The sequence below is a fragment of the Montipora capricornis genome, chromosome 9, assembly GCF_036669925.1.
Source record: "Montipora capricornis isolate CH-2021 chromosome 9, ASM3666992v2, whole genome shotgun sequence".
NCBI classification, from domain to species: Eukaryota; Metazoa; Cnidaria; class Anthozoa; order Scleractinia; family Acroporidae; genus Montipora; species Montipora capricornis.
This window is the reverse complement of record NC_090891.1, coordinates 41650426-41670364: the sequence shown is the minus strand read 5'-3', so window position 1 is coordinate 41670364 and position 19939 is coordinate 41650426. Positions and strand designations below refer to the sequence as shown.

The 19939-nt window shown below is 38.9% G+C and overlaps 2 protein-coding genes across 2 annotated transcripts in view; one reads left to right on the top strand and one right to left on the bottom strand.

Moving 5' to 3' along the window:
• Window positions 1–676: 676 nt before the first annotated feature.
• LOC138015061 (protein YIPF5-like) lies at window positions 677–6144 on the bottom strand. The gene is made up of 5 exons (XM_068861967.1): window positions 5717–6144; window positions 5511–5545; window positions 4217–4327; window positions 2318–2502; window positions 677–1457 (listed from the first exon to the last, which is right to left on the bottom strand). Exons 1-5 carry the CDS (start codon window positions 6090–6092, stop codon window positions 1295–1297), a joined length of 870 nt encoding a protein of 289 aa, XP_068718068.1. The 5' UTR covers window positions 6093–6144; the 3' UTR covers window positions 677–1294.
• Window positions 6145–6202: 58 nt separating this feature from the next.
• Window positions 6203–19939, top strand: part of LOC138015058 (H(+)/Cl(-) exchange transporter 5-like) — a 23111-nt gene continuing 9374 nt past the window's right edge. Inside the window, exons 1-11 of the mRNA XM_068861963.1 lie at window positions 6203–6982; window positions 8875–9081; window positions 10899–11162; window positions 12180–12269; window positions 12464–12519; window positions 12963–13031; window positions 14250–14400; window positions 17175–17260; window positions 17791–17915; window positions 18802–18916; window positions 19668–19763. Of these exons, the coding sequence (XP_068718064.1) occupies window positions 6308–6982; window positions 8875–9081; window positions 10899–11162; window positions 12180–12269; window positions 12464–12519; window positions 12963–13031; window positions 14250–14400; window positions 17175–17260; window positions 17791–17915; window positions 18802–18916; window positions 19668–19763 (1934 nt within the window). The 5' untranslated portion in view covers window positions 6203–6307. The remainder of the gene's footprint in view (window positions 6983–8874; window positions 9082–10898; window positions 11163–12179; window positions 12270–12463; window positions 12520–12962; window positions 13032–14249; window positions 14401–17174; window positions 17261–17790; window positions 17916–18801; window positions 18917–19667; window positions 19764–19939) is intronic.

The following is a 19939-nucleotide window of genomic DNA, read 5'->3' as shown; positions in this document are numbered from 1 at the left end:
TCATTATTAAGGCATGGCTATGAGGCTTTATGGTCAAATTTCACTGCTCAGTTCCGTTTTCTTTGTCTCACAAGTCTCAAAGGAGATTTCTAATAATTAATAATAATAATAATAATAATAACATATTCATTTCTAGTGCGCATCTTAACATGACACTCACTCGCATCTGACTCGTCAAATTCATTTACATGAGAACAGTAAAAACTCCATGAGAATTTCTCGTCTTGGTCCAGCAATCGAGACAAAGTCAGACCGGTCTGAGATCGTTGTCGGTTTGGTCTTGTGTAAACGCATAAAAAGAAATGTATGGAGGCCAATACGAACTCATTCCGGTCTGAGTTCATCCCGGTGTCATGTAAATAGTTACCCCCTACGTTTTGGTGCAGCAGGAGTTGCACCTGGTACATTCCATATTATATTCTCATGCTCAACAAAGTTAACATAATTATACTGCCTGGCTTTGCAGAGCTTTAACAACTCAATCAGTTGCAGGGCATGGAGTTCCCAGTGTTTTGGTCAGGCATCATTTCATACGTGGGTTGGGTGAGATCGCTAAAGGACTGCTAGTGGCTGCCAGCAGTGCCTGTATTATGCTGAGGTCCGGACTCACCCATAAATTGGTAACTTGTAAAGCGCATTTGAATATGCATAAAAGGAAATGTGCTATATAAATCCATTACCATTACAAGAGTTCTTTATTGACATCCAAATTGTTATGTTATATTTATAATAACCAGGTCGCAACTAGCAGTATTATAACAATATCAATCTTCCATTTTACTTACCGGTAGTTCATAATATAATGATACCTCTAGAGAAATAAGCCATTTTTCCAATTTCCATCTAGCCTTGTCTTTAGGTGGAGTTCAAATTATTTTGGCATAATGTTTGTGACAAAAAAATGGGTTTTTTCTCACTTTATGAAAAACAGGGTTTTTTTTTGCTTAGTCTCACATAAAGGATTAGGAAAAGTCACAAATACCCTATTATCTGGATATCTTTTTGTAAGAAACTGAAACCTCAAGATTACTAACGATTATTATTAAATTTTTACAGCAAGTATAAGCCATCAAAACAGTGAACCATGTCTATAATAAATAATCAAAATAAAATCTAAACTAACTTAGTTCACTGACTAGACTAAAACTTCTACTGTAAAATGTGTCCCCTTCCTTGTTTACAGTAGTTAGGTTCTAGATCAAAATTGTTGCCAGAAATGTAATGCATGGCCATTCCAGAGATGAGGCTTTATTTTCACTCGGTTTAAGTAATAAGTCCTCAAAGTATGTTGATACTAGAAAACAGTAAGAAGGGCAAACACTCCATACAGAAGTGCACAAGGATATGCAACAAGGAGCTGCTGTGCGTCCATAGCAAGCACTGTCACAAAGAGCTTTGATGCCGACAAACTGCACCAACCTATAGTAGTGGCTGTTAGCAATGTCCCAAGAATTCCCCTGTGAAATATTAAAATGAGAAATGACACTGTGTCAAGATAGCAGAAGCTGAAAACAGTGGGGATAATGTTTTGTTAATAATTATGTGATGTGCCCAAGGAAACTGCATGACTTGTGACAAACAAGAGTAACATGAAAGGTAACGAGCTCATTGCTACTGTTTGTGTTATACAATGTACCATGTTTACGAGACAGCAATTTATTGTTGTAAGGTACAGTGGGGTGAAATCTTAAAGGCCCAAACTGTCTGCCCAACTAGGCTAATGTAATAAAGATTATTACGGCTGGAAGCTGGCTTTAGATCTTGATAACCCTGTGGTTATTTCAGAAGCCAGTATCCCTTTGAAAATTAAATAATCTTCTTTTCCTTAAAATCCAAGTCACTCGGCATGGAAAGTGTGAGTCCACATTCCAAGAATAAAATTGCTGAGAACGGTGTGGACATTGAGAGAGAAAATTGAAAATTCATAGTCAGGTGCTCTCCTCTTCCACATGACCTCAAATTTGATCATTTCACGTACATGCAAGGCGTGAAGAACTATTGGTTTTGCTAATTAAACCTATTGTCTTTTGGCGTCGTGGTCCTTGCTTAAGGTCCCTATTTTTAGGTGTCTACTATAAGAGACAATTCTATAAATTATTGTCCTGATAAGTGAAAAGGATCACTTCAAAATACACAGTCATTTCCTTCATCCTGCTGTTCTTAGTTGTTAATTATTAGCCATGCAGAGTTGGTCCGGCTGTGGTTTAAATCCACAACTTAGGTGATGGGAGTAGTTGTTTACATTCCTAAGTGTTCAGCTGTTTTCTACCTCCTACACATACAGCAATTGTTTATTAAGAGAAATGCATGTACTTACTGCAACGAAAGGAGAATAGAGATGCCTGCCAAAATAACCATGGGTAGAAGGCAGTATCCAAGAACACTGATCACGCAGCCAATAGAAACTCCCGTCATACTCATAAGATTTAGAATAGCATACATGGAAACACAGCCCAACAAACCAACTCCATAGATGTAACCAAAACCATGAACCTTTCCAGACTGAAAAAAAAAAAAAAAAGATGAAATCGTATTGAAAGAGATGTAACATGGTGAATGAAATGAAGAGACTTATTAATTTCTCAATGTTGACTTGGGGATACTCGGAAAAAATCTGAATGCTCCTTTCATCATACATTTTATCTCATCATCATATCTTTATTACCCTCAGATTTTAGAGTAGTTTGATGTAGTTAGTACAATGTATCTCTGAGCATTAATTTTACCCTTTCAACCAAGACACACCACGGAAGACAACACCAGGAACCGGGGGGGGGGTGTTCTCCTCAGAATTCTTGGTGGGGGTGTGCCGCCAGGGTCTTCAAATCCCGACCCTATTTCAGACCTAAACATGCCATTTTCCACACCCGTTTTCAGACCTGACCTCTAAAATTCACACCCGTTTTCAGACCTGAACTTGCAAATATACACCCGTTTTCAGACATGGCTTTATAAGATTGTTACATTATTATAGTATCCGACCAAAATGGCTCAAAAACCATTCCCTTTGGGGCAGCACATACCTATATACCCCCCCCCCCCGGGACCAGGAACTCCATGCCCTATTACATGTAGTGTGTGGGTTCTTTTATTATGTCCCACAGGTTTATGAAAATTGAAGGGTTGTCAGCTGTTTAACTTTGCACAAAATTTTTTTTTTCTTTTTTGGCTTTACTCAGAGAGGAATTTCGCTTTCTGGCAAAAAATTTTTTTTGGCTTAACAACGCTTTGTGCAATCATTTACCATATCAGGTTAAACTAAGGTATATGAGCTGATAACCAAGATTGAGTGAACCAATCAGAGCACACGAAATGCATTATCTGAGGTTCAGAATTTAATAATAATAGTTAATCAAATGGTATACCTGTGAAATAAGAAAATTATTACAGTTGCGTTTTGTCCAAAATCAAATAATTTCCCGAGCCCTTGGACAAAACGCGCGTTGAGTGTTGGTCCAGCCAGAAAAAACTCACAACCTCCTGCATGGTAGCCCAGTACTCAACCAACTGAGCCACCAGCGCGCAGTTAACTGGTGCACGATTCTACTCCTTCACAGTAGCTGAACCTACAAACTTCCAATACATAATTGGTTTAAATAAGTAGTTGGGATGTTCTGCCACTGAGCTATAGTACACTTGTTGGTTCGACACCTGCAAAGGAGCAATGAGATCTTTCTGCCACATATCCCAGAGTCAACATTGAAATATAAACCTCCTTAAGATGAAATTAATTAAAGGTATCGCAATAAGCAGAAATGAGCTGTACAAAAGGAAACTGTTTAGAAACAAAACTGTTTGTGCATCAGTAGACAAAAATATCTCATGCTTAAAGTCAGACGTCATGGACTCCAAAATTATGCAACTGGCAAACAATGCATGATTTTGTCCCCCAGGGGAGAAAAGGGATTGAGATTTCCCACTTCCTTTTGTTCTAATACTCCCTACTCCCACCACATTAATTTACTCTTTGGTTATGGAATTTGACTTTCAAACCGGCCTAAACTGGCCAGACTTGGTAGTTTACCCTGTCTAACGCCAGACGATTTTACTTGTCAATGAGGAATCCCTGGGAGTCAATGGGTTAAACCTTGAACACAGTTTTTCTTGTTGTAAACATGTAAATCTCCCAGCCGGTAAATACTGTAATGTTACAATATTTCCTTTATCTTGGGACTCACTGCGGCCCTATTACCACGGCCACAATACTGATTCTTACCAGAAGAAGGAATCCACCAAATGCCAGACAAAACACCAGTGGACCTGCTAGATCTGTGTCATCCATGATGTTGGCCTCTGTGTGTTGTAATGGGTTTAAAACAGATAATGTCTGTGCACAACACACAAAAGAAGACAAAGTTAACATAGGCAAATGAATCATTAACACTAATGATGAAGAGTCTCTGTACCAGTCTTCCCAGAAATTTGATTGCAGTGAAAATTTGAGGTTAGCGTCTGTGTGTTGTATTGGATTTATGAGTGATAATGTCTGCAACCCAAACTCATGCCAAATAAGCTGTGAACATGGATGATGATTAGCACCTGAATAATTCCTGTATGAAGATGATGAACTTTATGTAAGTGTCAAGTACATGTGTGTATTTGGCACTGAGACATAAATAATATTGAGGACACTCTGACTGCACAGAAATGAAATGAAATCAAATCAACTCATATCAATCTTAGGTTGACTTTTTAGGAGAGGGAAAACCAGAGTACATGTACCTGGGCAAACCATGCCATAATGCATACATGTATAATGCACTGACAATGTATCAGCAGCCATCCCTGGGAGATGATCCCAGGAACCAATTGCATTTATACAACAACACTTACCCCCCAGGATATACCAGTATGCTATTTTTTTAGCAGCAATGGTTTTGAGGTGAAGCCTCATGTCACAAAGTGCATTGTTTCAATGCACTTTCAAACGTAATAATCACTCACCTTTGGCTTTCTCTCACCTGCCATTTTGAAACGTGTACTGTCGTTCACATCCAGTCTTTGCAGAAACCACAGCAGTTCATTTTCAAGATGGCAGCGTCAGTAGTCAGTGTTACAAATCCCGTGGGTCTTTCCCCAAGGATCCTGCTACGAAAGTGCAATATTGATCCAATCTCCTCCACCCCCCCACGGGATTGAAATTGGCAACAAAAGTCAACAAATCCTGTGCCCTGCCAGTGTATATCCCCGCTACCATACCCATGGGAAGGTCACTAACGAGTGCATAGACAACACAAAGTATTTGGCTTATCTACCACTGCAACTTGGCAGAACAGACCAAAACTCCCTACAAGGACATTAGTGACTTTGAGGAGATGAATTTACATGTACTGTCAAATTTGTACAAATATAATTGTAAATAGGACTAAAAGCTCTCAGTTTTTTCATGTGGTGGTCCTGTCTCAGGGCCTGAATATTGAAATTGCTCTAAAATGCTCCACTGATGTCCAAGGGAGGGAATTCTTCTTTTACCAAAGCAAGCATCCTTGAAGAAACTTCAATTCTCTCACCTTTTGCCAAATGTGCTCAAAATTAATGCCAAGCTCTGCAACATGAAAGAGTTAAAAATTTCAATGAAACTGTTATTTCCTTTCAAAAAATGGTGAGATTAAAGTACTATGGGAAATTAAAACCTATAATAAAGAATGACTAACTGTAACGCTATTATAAAAGTGAAAGCGTATTGAATTCCCTAAAAACCATGCCACGTTGTCACCTTCAAGTAGCGGAGGTTCGTCCTCAAAACTTGTGTAGTCCTCGCTTGTTTGTCGTGGTTTCATTGATCCTTGCATTCCATATCCTCCATCGATACTTGAACTCATCGTTGTAGGACCCGAAGCGCCATAATCGTATGGAAGATTGCCTCCATATCCGTACGAAGTCGAGGAGTCGTAAAATCCTTGAGAGTTTGGTGCAGAGCTCGAGGGGTAATTATAAGTCGGAACTTGCTGCGCAGTTTGTCTATAATCTGGATATTGTGCATCATAACTGTATCCACTGTATGACTGCTCTTTCTGTTCACCGTAACTGTATCCACTTTCATAAAAATCCTGATCAATTGAAATGCTGCTATCTCCTCCAAAATTCGCCATTTTTGACACGACAAGAAAGTTGTTGTAGTCTTGGGAGCTTGGTAACCGGAGTTTTCTAATGTTTTTAACAAGGCCTGGTTGCAGAAGTGATGCTTGGTAACCGCGTGATAATTCACTCTCACACGAAATCAAATTTAGTGAAGTTTGGTGCATGGAGTGGTGCATGTATTTTTAAGTGATAACAATACAATGACACGTTAAAAAGGGAAGTGTTCATGGATCGTGATCGTGCGTCGTCAGATGTTTCTGAAAGTTCAGTTGCTCCAGACAGACTTCATAGCATTTTAGGAAGCACCGATGATGAAGAACAACCCATAGTCGAAGGTAGTAACCTGCGCTTTTCGCAACAATATTACCAGAACGGCAGCCCTAGAAACGACATATTTCTCGAGGAACCTGAGGCTGCTGCTCTCGCCCAATATGAAGACTTCAACACCATTGATTGGGTGCGTGATCGACAGCGAGAACGGAAGAGGTTTCGCGATATGCGGCGAATGAAGAAAGGGACCATTTGGCAGAGGATAAAACAAGCGAACGATGCTTGGGCCGGCTGGCTTATCGTGTTTCTTGTGGGTCTTGCGTCAGGATTATGCGCTGGTATCATAGACATCGGAGCTAGCTGGATGACGGATTTAAAAGTTGGAGTTTGTCCTGACAATCTCTGGTTTAATCGGGAAACTTGTTGCTGGTCTGACAAGACCAGTTTTGAAGGGATCGGCTGCACTCAGTGGAAAACATGGGCTGAAGTTATCATAGGTGCAAATGATGGTGCAGTGGCTTATGTCATCAACTATTTTTTCTACATCGCTATAGCTTTATTCTTCGGTTTTCTTGCTGTTATCCTTGTTCGGTGGTTTGCCCCTTATGCCTGTGGAAGTGGCATTCCGGAGGTAAGAAGAAATAAATTACGTCATGATAGAAAATCAGATAACAACGTTGAATTATTTATGGCACTGATGTTTGAGACCATTGTATAGATCATGCAGAAGGTCTTAAGCTGATGATATAATATTGGGAGAAGACGACATTTCTGCTCTCTGATGAATTTACACACCTCTTTAGCCTCATGTGCAAATCACTTGCATTTGTACATCTCTGGTCCAATCAGAATCAAGTAATATTAATATTGTAAGAATCATTTGAGGATATAATAATCACTTAGCCAGGGTGCATTCGATTGACCCTATTCCAGAATAAGAATACGTGGAGTGATGATTTAAAACTGTATGTTTGTCGTTTTGAAGCAACAAGGATAATGAAGATGTGTTTAAAATAGCACTTTAGCAGAAGTTTGACAATTTTAATGTGAATCTCCATAAAAGCGAAGGATTTCTAACTTCTATTCCACGTATTCCTATTCCGGAGTATGGTCAATTGAACGAGCCCTTAATTTGAGTCTCGGGGTTATTTAGATGAGCACGAGAGCTCTACTAATTGGGGAGACCACAAATCAACTGAAATCAAGACAAATCAATTCAAATGTTGGTTTTTGAGGAGAGTGGAGAATCGCAGTACCCAGGGGAAAACCTCTTGGAGCAGATAAGAGAACCAACCAACTCAACCCATATATGGTGTCAAATCCAAGAATCAATCGGTTCCTGGGCCACATTGGTGGAAGGCAAGTGCTCGTACTGGTCAATTCGCCAGCCCTGTTTCCCAAGGATATGAATTATGAATTATATGAACTGCACAATGAACATGAAGGATCGTTGCAGTTAGACTAGTAACTTCACCCTTTCATTCCGATGATCAAAACATTCATTCTCTTAACTAGAGTCATGGATTTCTTTGTTGGGAATTCATGAGAATTTGGTATGATATTCTTCATTCTCAATACCTGTCTGACTACATTTCATTCAAATTGTGATGAGGAATGCTGTATGTACCAATCAATCATTTCACAAACAACACTGAATTATTATTATTATTATTATTATTATTATTATTATTATTATTATTATTATTATTATTATTATTATTACTTAGAATGGGAGACAAAGAGTTTTAAGCAGTTGTAAGCAAGTCAGAAGAAATCAGTCTACAATCCTCATCACATTTAATCCTCATCCTATTTGTTGGAACACCCGTCCCTGTTTTCCCTCCTTCAATGTTGTTGGGGGAAACTGGATAAGCTGCGATCTTCTAGACCATTATTTTGTTAAGTGTTCCAAGTGTTCCTGGGCACCAATTAGTTTGCACTATATCGTGCCCTTATCCTTTCATTATTTTTCTTTTACCTTGTAATTGGTATAATAGAGCTTACTATAACTATTTTTGATTGGAGTGAATAAAATAAATAAATAAATAATATATTAAGTGTTCCAAATAAATGTGTCTGGTATGGTAGGCTTGAACAGGAATAAATTAACCCATGACCATATCATTGCGCTGCACCACTTAACCAACTGAGCCAGCTGTGAGCTGATCAACTGGTTTGATTTTGCCAGCTCTCAAGGGGGAAACCGGTACACCTGAGAAAAACCACTCAAGGAACACAGCAGAGCACCAGCAAACTCAATCAAAGATGTGACATAAGTGTTACATGATTGAAAATTTTTAATCCAGTCAAATTTTGATTTTTTTTTGTCTAACATCATGATCGTAATCTGAAACAAAGGAGAAAGCAAAATCGAACTACATGTACATGTAGTGTGGAAAGTTTTGAGCCGATTATAAAATTGAACCATAACATAATTATATGGATGGGATGTCTGAGGGTTTTTTTACAGCCCCTTGGTAAAAGTAGGTTCATTGATGAATCTTCCTTTTTCTTTGCTTGCAGATCAAAACAATCCTGAGTGGTTTTATCATCCGTGGTTACCTGGGTCGCTGGACTCTGGTCATTAAATCGATATCCATGATGCTTGCTGTAGCGGCTGGGTTAAGTTTAGGCAAAGAAGGGCCTCTTGTCCATGTAGCAAGTTGCTGTGGGAACTTCTTCTCCTATGTGTTTGCTAAATATAGCAAAAATGAAGCCAAGAAAAGAGAGGTATTCAATTTTTCCTTACTGTATGGGTACTGGTATTCACTCTCCGATTAAAGATTAAATCCCCTAATATCAAAACACAAACTCTTCCAAGAATTATTGTTCTGTACACATTTTTAATACCTGATCCCAAATCAGGAATTTGTTTTTCAAAGCGATGATGCTGCAAAAGTGATTTAGATGCTGGTCATCTTAAGGATGAGAAGGTTAATTTAATTAAGTTTACTGTAATGTACAGTAGCTGATAAGTTTCCCTTATCCTCAAATTCTGATTTAAATACAAATTACAAAAGCATTAAGAACTACATTGCAAAACAGTTTCAGTGTCACTCTTGTCTAGGAATACAAACAAGTTAAGTAACACAAAAACTCCCCTAAACTCCGGCAGGTACAAAACACAGGTCACAGGTCACAGGTCACAGGTCATTGTTTTACCCGTACATAAACTATCCTAAACATTCATAATGGCTAACCTTAGGCCTAAGGTTAGCTTTTATGAATGTTTAGGATACTTTCTGTATTAGTAAAACAATGACCTGTTACCTGTGACCTGCGTTTTGTACCTGCTGCCTAAACTCTGCTTCTGAAGTAAAACTAATCAGTTGCATTCACCCTAACCTAACAATAATGCTAACCTTTTAGTGCTACTATGACCAAAACATCAATTTTTATTTTTCTTTGGATTTCAAAAGTACCGGTATGTTAATTAATAAACACAAAGTGACCCAAGTGTTAAGCCTTGATTTAAAAAAGACACCTGTTTATTCTAACTAGATTTTTCCTGCTTACTGGTCTGCCATTACTACCTTTAAAATCGTGAGAGAGCTGGATTGAGGAGTCAGTAACATCAAAGATTGAATAGTTTAAAAATGCAATTTGCTTGTGCACGTGGATGAATTAATATGCAGCACAGGAGTTTCAAGCTTTCAGATTTTTAAACTTGTGTTTTGCATATATAATAAGCTGCATTTACACATTGAAATTTTAAGCTAGTGAGTAAATGACGTCACTTTTCCCTGTATCCAACCCTGTGAGGTCCAGTTGGTCAGTTTGGAATGTGAGTAATGGTGGGCCGTGAAATCGAAAACTTTCACTCCAAGGTGACAGCCTTTGGATGAAAATCAGAGCTCAAAATTTTGCCAGTCAAGTTTTAAGCAATTGTACTTTCAAAGTCTGAAGGAAAAGAGTAAGTGATTTTTTTTATCATAGTAGCACTTTAACACCTACTCTATTGTGTAGACTTACACCTTTAACAGGACACTTCAGTGTTCAGTATGAAAATTGTGCACACATCCAATTTCGTGCATTGCTGGACATACAGTAAGTGCAATTTTTTGAGATTTTTACACACTTGTTGCTGCCTCTTACATGTAGAAGTGAAATAACCAGTTGATGCAAGATACATGTTTTACAACTTGTTGGACTTGTTTTACTTTTTTGAATAGACCGTACATTGTACCCCTTATGACGTAACGCATCACAATTCTTTTGTTGAGTGACTACGGAAACATTGCATTCTGGTATTTATACAGTCATGTAGTAGTCACTCAACAAAAGAATTTTGATGCTTTACGTCATAAGGGCTAAGGCCTATTAAAAGATTTAGGGGCACTCTAACTTTTTCAATGGGCAATTTTTTGGCAAAGCTATTTTATTCTTTAATAGTTTACCAAATCGGCATTAAAGTTTTGATAACCCTTTCACCCCTCAAGAGTCCCCCATTGACAAGTAAAATCGTCTGGCATTAGACTGAGTAACTTAGGAGGAAAAGGGTTAATCTTTGAACTACACTGTACTAATGAAGCCTCTTGTACTTGCAGGTTTTGTCTGCTGCCGCTGCAGCTGGGGTGTCTGTGGCATTTGGTGCCCCAATTGGTGGGGTTCTGTTCAGTTTAGAAGAAGTCAGCTATTACTTTCCAATGAAGACATTATGGAGGTCTTTCTTCTGTGCAATGATAGCTGCCTTCACATTGAAGTACATGAATCCATTTGGAACTGGGCATTTAGTCATGTTTTACGTGGAATACGAAACTCCATGGAAGCTTTTTGAATTGGTCCCATTTATCTTTTTGGGTGCACTAGGGGTGAGTACAGCTGTAGTTACTTGGATGCAAACTCCACTGTTAACAACAGATGCAAAAATGACAGTACATGACGGCTCGACCCAAACTCAGTACTAAATGTTTGACTTGCTAATACTTATTCACATTTAGTACAACTGTTTTTGTCTTGGGATGAGCTGATTTGTTCTGAAACTCCCACGGCCTGCTCTTGTCTGGCCTTTTAACTCTGTCAGCAGAGCAACAGTGATCTAATCCGGAGGTCATGTTCCATTCCCACCCAGGTCAGAGATTTTTCTCTGTCCTTGGGTGAAATACATGTATGTTCCTGATGCTGTTGATCAGCTAAGGTTCTTAATCCATCATCCATCACATTTTACAGTAGTGTTGGTCCTCACTTGATTTCCGTTATTACCAGTATACTGCAGGGACCGCGCAGAGGGTGGGGCTGAAGCCCCCCCCCCCACTTTTTTGCAAGAATAAAAATAAATTAATCAAAAAATAATTTAACAAAAGTAACGGAGTGAAAAATAGCAAAAAATCGTTAATTCGAAAGTGACCAGAGTTACTGGCAAAGACAAACGCGCATATAAATATACAGAACGAAGCATTAGTCGTTACAATTGTAAATATTTTTCGCTTCTAACCTAGTAGAGGTAAACGTCTTTTAAATGGCTTCATTTTCCTGCGGACCTCTCAGGAAAACGCGTTTTTTCGTAATTGGTCAATTTCGATCCAAAGTAATAACTGGGTTTAGTTTATAAGGCGATTCTCAAACAAATTGTTTATTAGTTTCAACCTTGATTTTTGGAAGATCATTAAGTTATTGTTTCTCTTGTTATTGTGCGTCTGAAAAAGGCGTTGGCGCGATTCGAGGAGTGCCCTCCCCCCCCCATCCAAAAAAAAAAAAATGCCTTCACGCATTCTTATTTAGCCCCCCCCCCCCCCCCCCCACTTGAAAACTTGCTGCGCGGTCCCTGTACTGTATGTAATCTTATATACTTATTATTAATTTGTAAAATTCCTTTTTGGTTTTTTCAGGGTCTCATTGGGGCCTTGTTTATCAAAGCTAACCTTTGGTACTGTAAACTAAGGAAAACTACAAAACTCGGAAAATATCCAATAGCAGAGGTAAGGCTATAACTGTTCTATGGCAGTATTAATGAAAATATAAGTGCATTAATGCAACGAAAATAAAATAAGCTGAGTCTGATTGAGTGCTTTTTATCTGGATGATTTCATTTGCAATTTGACCATGTTCATTGCACTTTGTTTAGGAAGGTAGATGTATGTTGTATAATGTTTTTTGTTTTTGTGTCATTCAGGTTTTAATGGTGACTGTTATCACTGCTTTGATTGCCTATCCCAATCCCTACACCAGGTACTTTTGCACGAGAACTTTCAAAACTTCAACGTAAGATTAAAGGGCTATTTCAGATGTGGCTCCACCCATCTGAGGAACCAGATAATTATTGAAGAAATAGGTCTGGTCACAGAGCAGCTGTGTGTGAGTCCAGCAACTTTATTTTTGTTTAGCAAAATTGCTACAAGTTGCCAGATGGCAGTTGACAAATTGCTGTAAGTTTGACAAGGTCTTTAGCACTTTGTAACATTGGAAAAGGGGTTGATCCAGATGGTGCTCTTTCTGCTATTGGCCTTGGTGCAATTAAGAGCTCCTGAGTTCGATTCCTGGATCTCACATCCTTGTTTCGACTTCTTTCCGTTCTGCGTAGCTTAAGTAGCTTTAATCCGTTGACACTTAAATGAAGTTGTTAGTTATTTTTATTTATTCCTTTCTTTATTTATGTTGCTCTTCTTTCAAAGGCAGAGTACCAGCGTTCTTATTCGGCGCCTCTTCTCTCAATGTGGCCCTGATGACTTCTCAGATCTATGGTATGAATTAATTTAATTGATAAGTGTGAAAATAAGAAACATAAATAATTAATTGGGTGTGAAAATATTACTTATTCTAACTGTTGTACAAATCAGACAATGCAGACACATTGATTCCTGGCAGTGAGACTAAACAGATTTTACTCTGTGAAATGCCAGACAATTTACAGTGCTTGTCAAGGGGGTGATTTATCAGGCAGTTGATTTAGACTCATTCACACAGTACGAGACGATTTTTCTACCAGTTGAAAATTCATGCATTTACAATGTAGGGGTTCCATTTACATGGAACCACACTATACGTACGGAAATTTAGATGCCTCACCGTTAAAAAATTTGAATGCCAAACTCGTGGACAAAGCACTGTAATTGTATATACTGAGTTTTTAACCAGTACTGTCGAAAATTTAACTGGCGCACTGTGAACACCTTGATCGTCTAAATTTTTGCATGGTAAAGGCAAGGTTGCATGGATGCATGGTAACTCAGCTGGAAGAAGCCATTTTGGATTTCAGAAAGTAACGCTCTGCACATGAACAGATTGTTAAAACACTGACAAAGGTTAAACTTTAATCCAGTTTGTCAGGTCTGTGTAAACAAAAGAAAAGGTCCAGTCAAATTTTTTAACCAGTAGAAAATTTGTATGGTACTGTGATATTGTCACCTAAGCCTGCTTTTCGTGGCTTAGCTCCAAGGAGTCTCATGTGTAACCCCCATACAGCAAATTATCGATAATTGTACATGTATGTGTAAGTGTGAAGTTTAGAGAACCCAGTAGAATCATTATAGTTGCGTGAGGCACAGCCAAGAGCGTTGTATCTCTCTGAGTGTCTTTAGGCTTCACAAGTGCATCCATGACTCAATATGCACACCTAAAAGTGTAAACCATTATGTGTCTAACAAAGCACCTAAAAGTCATTGCCAAGAGAAACATTTCAGTATCAAAAAGCTTAACAACAGGAACTCACAGCTAATATCTTGGAGCTTTGCAGCTAAAATGCAGTTGCATGTCGTGTTTCATACCCAAGGCTGTGCATCAATCTAAAGATGATATACCATGGAGATTTATTGGGACTTTGATTGGACCAGCTTGTGAACTACATTGTATGTTATGATGATATAGTGCATAGATTAGTGATCGAAGTAGGCAAAGCTTTCTATGAATGGGCATGTCTCCTCCTCATCCTCAATTTCCTCTCATTTTCTTTATCCTAACAGCGACTATGAGACTGTTAACTCTACTTTAAATGTGAATGATCCCCACTGGCCTGGAGCAGATGCCGGGGCAGGTGTCAAAACAGCATTGTGGCAACTCATTCTTGCAATGATATTCAAGGCCATCATTACTGTGTTTACATTTGGAATAAAGGTGATTAGTAGCAGCGTTAAATAATATTGTTATGGACAAGGGCTTTTTTTCAGCCCACTTCATGGACTGTTGATTTCAGTCTGCGGTTGAAAAATTCCGATCATGTGATAACATTTTTTGTGGCTCACCGACCACGTGGCGCTAGTCCTTCATTCTTTCCATGGCCTAGAAAAGAAAAAAACCTGAAGAAAAGTTTCCACCTACTTCTTTTTTTTTCTTTTATGTTTCTTTTTATTTTTTTTATTTTACAATACGAAACAATATAATATTTTAGACAGCTACTTACACTATTTACCATACGTTACTTACATTACAAGGATATGGTTACGCACACGCTAAAAATAATACAACAGCTTGTACTTCTACAGCTGTATGTCAAATCATTACTTATGCTAATACCTAAAAATAACCTTTTTTTTTTCTGATTCTAATCAGCGAGTTGTGCCATATACCCATGGTGTTAAAATCAAGGTGTTTTTCTTTGTAGCTCAAATCTGTCCAGTGTTCTATAATTTCTCTCAAGAAGGGATCTCTTAAATTAAGCTGTGGAACATCCTGTGGCTTAAGGTTACTTAAAAACACTAGTTTCCCTCCGCACCTCTGGAGGTGGAAGTCTAGGAAAAGCTTCCATTTGCCATGATTATCGTCATTTAAGTATTCTTGTACCCACTTCATTTTTAGAGATTTAAAGTAAAGCTTTGGATATCTATCATTTTGAGTCCTCCTTTATCGTAATCATTTTTCATTTCTGTCCTTTTGATTTTGTCCCCTTTACCATTCCAGAGAAAATCATACAAAAGGGTATTAATTTCTTCAAGTGCACCCTGATCAGTTGGGAGAGAGGATAGAACATGCACAATTTGAGATACTGCTAAAGATTTTATGATTGTGATTTTACCTAGAAGAGTTAATCTTCCAGCAGACCAGCTATTTAAAATGTTTTTTATTCTCTCAATTTTTTCGGAAAAGTTAACGTAAAAAGCGTTTTCTTCTAAGGTCGAAAACCAGGCTCCCAAGGCATAGACTTTTCCTTTAGCCCATGTTACACCTACTTCTTATTTCCTCGGACAAGGCTTTTCCTGGGTTACCTGTAAAAGCTTTGGCCGGTTTTACTCGACGTCAACAACGTTTCGCGTTTTTCCCTTTGGGGAGAGCAACAGAAAATAGCGTCACGAGATCAGGATTTTCGAAACCACAGAGCCACAAAAAATGTTATCATGTCATCAATTTTTTTTTACCGCAGCCTGAAATCAACGGTTCGTGAAGTGGGCTGAAAAAAGCCCTTGTCCACAGACGTCTGAGATCAATAGTAGCTATTCTTTACAGGTTTTTGTCATTTTTTGTTGTGTTTTTGTTTCATCAAGTGCTATGGTACAAAATATATGTTACACAAGGACCTTGACTGTAATAGGTGTGGTTCTTCCCCCTCCTTTAACACAATTTCTACTTTCCAATTCAAAACTCATCCAAGATGGCTGAAGTATCAAGTTAACCAATTTAAGCTTTGAAAAGAATAAATGATAATTTGATAATGATAATGATAATGATAATTATGATAATAATGATAATAATAATAACTTAATTTACGTCTCAATGCTATTTGGCCAATCACAAGTGCTCTACTAATTGGGGAGACGACAAATCAACTGATATCAGAACAAATCAAATCAAATGTTAGTTTTTGAGCAGAGGGTAAAACGGGAGTGCTCCTCTTGGAGCAGAGTAGAGAACCAACAAACTCAACCCACATATGGCATTGAACCCGGGAATCGATCCCAGGGCACATTGGTGTAGGGCAAGTGCTCTCACCTCTACACCAGCCCTTGTCCCCTTTGATATTCTTGTGTTCTTTAAGCAATATTATTTATTTGCACATTCAAGCTAAATAAACACAGGCTTTGGAATTTTTGAATGTTGTATTACACAATAGCACATGGGCCTGTCAATGCTGACAGTTTTTTTTTTTTGTCTGAAAGGAGTTCTTTAACTTTGATGACCAAGGTAGTAGAAAAAAAAATAAAAAACAAAAATAATAATAGTAATAATAATAATAATCATCATCATCATCATCATCACTTGTTTACCCTCGGATTTCAGAGTAGCTAGTAGCTAATATCTCCGAGCATTGAATATATACAATTATTAAGAATCCCAACTGGCAGGAGGCAAACCAGTCTCAAGGCACGTGCCCTAGCCACTCGGCCACACTGCCTCCACAATAGGTTCCTTGCTCTAAAGCAAGGAACGAAGCAGCATTTTCAATCTGGTTAGCTAAAGACACAGTATCCCTATTTTGGTATCTTGAATGAAAATGTGATTCATCCCCCACCCTGAATGGGATGCCAGTCTATCACAGCATACTTGACTAGCAAGAATTTTATGTCACCGGTAAATTAGTATGCAGCAGGGCTAGTCATGGAAGAACTGTCCTGACCCTGCACTAGGATGGGAAAACTTAGTGCTGACCACCACCACACATGTACATGTACCACAGGTCTTAACATCTGATTTTAACATTTCACCACCCTATCTAGTTTGGCTGCTTCTTGAAACATAATTATATTTAGAAATGGAGAGTTTGTCCCTGGTATCTCATTTAACATGGAAAAACACAAGAAAACCTCTTGACATATTGTTGTTGCATTTTTTGGAGCTTTCAATTTACTATCACAGGGCCTTAACTGTGGCGGATGTTGTATTTATATCTTAGCCTCCATTTTGTAAAGTTACAAGTGAAAAGAAGGTATTTTCTTGTTGTATCAATCAACTTGTAGGTGCCAGCTGGGTTGTTCATCCCAAGCATGGCAATAGGAGCTTGTATGGGAAGAGTTCTTGGTATCGGCTTGGAACAACTTGCTTAGTAAGTTGGCAGTATTAATTATTATTATTATTATTATTATTATTATTATTATTATTATTGTTATAAGTTATTGCCTTTAAGATAAGGGTTCGATGATGAATGGAGGTCAGATGTCTGAGACATGCAAGATCTTGTTCTATTAACAGCCATTCCCTAGACAAAAGCAATCCCATGGATATAGAAAAATCTCGGCAGCCCAGACAAGAGATCTCATTCTGCAGAAGAATTTTGTACCAGTCACAGTAATGGATGTGCAGAGGATGGAAAACTATTTAATGCTCTGTCAAGATGCCAAAAAATTAATACTGAACATGACAGGCACATTCCCTTCCCGGCTTTGTTGTTGTTTTTCGAAGCTTCACAGCTCTGCTCAAACAGTCCCCAAACTGACAAAAATGCAAGCACAGAGGGTTTCTAATGCACAACCAGTATTTGTAACTATTACAGCCTTAATGTCTGTTTAACTACCCTGCAATTGCAAACGTGTTGACACTCTTTGCTGTAATTGTGTTTTTTTTTTTTTCATGCAGTCACCACCCAGATTGGTACATCTTTGAATCATCGTGCGGCAAGTCAATTGCAACTTGCATTACACCTGGGCTGTATGCAATGGTTGGTGCTGCGGCAGTACTGGGTGGAGTTACAAAAATGACAGGTACAGGCTTGCTGATCAAGTTATCCCAAGGGTGTTACTCTGTGTGGCCGAGTGGTTAGGTTACTGCAGTGTGGCCAAGTGGTTAGGGCCTGTGCCTTGAGATCCAGAGATCCTGGGTTCAAGGCCGCGTTCTGACCACTCACTGAATTTGTTTCAGGTAGTCCCTGGTTCAACTTCTGGCGCACTTGTAAAATAGCCAACTGGTTTGCCTCCCGCCAGTTGGGATTCTCAACAATTGTATAATGTTAAATGCTCGGAGATATTAGCTATTAGCTACTCTGAAATCCGAGGGTAAACAAAGTTGTATTATTATTGTATTATCGTACAGACACCGCATAGCCATTGTTTGAGATTTCAAGTCAAGATCAAGTTATGCCAGGTGGTGTTTGTAGGGAAGGAGTTGCCCCGGTAAATGAGTTGTGTTTTTGCTACCATGACTCCGGGATAGTTGAAGGAAAAGTCGAAGTATTTTTTTATGGGAGTTTAACCTGTGACCTTCTGATTGGATCATTGCTAGTTCATGTGCTCCAACACAGAGCTATTGGAGACTCGTGGGAGCTAGGCCATTAATTTTCAGCAGGTCAAGGTGAGAATAATATTGCCCCATTATTGGAGCAGGGATGTCGCAGTGGTGAGAGCACTCGTCTCCATCCAGTGTCACCCGCGTTCAATTCTCAGACGTAGCGTGACATGTGGGTTGAGTTTTCTATTCTGCTCTGGGAAGTTTTTGTCCGTGTACTATCTGTATCACGTAAAGTGTCACTTACGTGAACCCTAACCCTAAGAGTTGCAAATCGGGCATAGTGCGGGCTACGTCTAGCCCCTTGTTCCATTTTCCCTTCTTCAAATTGTTTTTACCATCGTATTGGACTTTTTTTTTTTTCAGTTTCTCTTGTGGTGATAATGTTTGAATTGACGGGCGGACTGATGTACATTGTGCCGTTAATGGTGGCCATTATGACGAGTAAATGGATTGGTGATGCCTTTGTACATGAAGGAATGTATCCTACGTGCATACTGTAGAGGCTTTTTTTGGGCCAATGTAACAACACAACACAACAGAACAACAACTTAAAGAAACCCGACTGGCAAGAGGCAAACCAGTTTTTTTTTTTAATAATTATATTTGCAAGTGCAGCCAAGAAGTTGAACCAGGGACTGCCAGGATCAACTTCAAAGAGTGGTCAGAACGGGTGTTGAACCCGGGATCCCCGGATCTCAAGGCAAGCGCCCTAAACCCCACTGCCTCGAGTTCTCCAGTCTTCCCATCCTCTTGTGTAATTATTAGTGAATCCAATTTAGCGAGCTCATTTACGGTTGATTTTCACTAGTGACGTAAGCATAGCTTCAAGCAACTGCGAGCCGTTTTCGTTTTGTTCCAAATCATTGAAATGAAGGCGAGAGTATCGAACGGTGAGCATCCAAAATGGAGAATAGTGAAGCTGCGAGTTGAAAAAGCCGTGGTCATCGGTAGTCCTTTTTTGCTCCTTCCGGCGCCAACAGTATTTGGGGCTCGCAGCTTCATCAATCACCGTTTGCCATTGTGCAAAGCATACGACACTTCCGCGTTCATTTCAACGATTTGAAGCAAAAGAGAGACTGTTTGTAATCTACTCAAGTAGCGAACTTAACCCAAGTGCAGTTGTGCTAGAGTTGGAGTCGATGGGAGTTAATGAGTTCAGGGTACTCCTTTTTTCCTCCACTGAAAAAGTAAATTACAATTCAACCAAGAACCCTTGACTTCCTTGATAGCTATGATGGACATATTCACCTGAATGGTTATCCCTTCCTGGACAGCAAAGAAGAATTCACGCACACAACACTGGCTGCAGATGTCATGAGACCAAGGTAAAAAAAAAATAATGGAAATTAAAGCAGACTCAAATAGTTTGTTTATAAAATGGGTCAGTTTGTAAAGGAGCTTTGGTGTGTTACGTCGTTGGGGAATGAAACACGAGAAATTTCCTCAAACAAGAGGTAGCACCTTCGTCATAGCGAATTGACCGGTAGGACTAGCGCTAGTC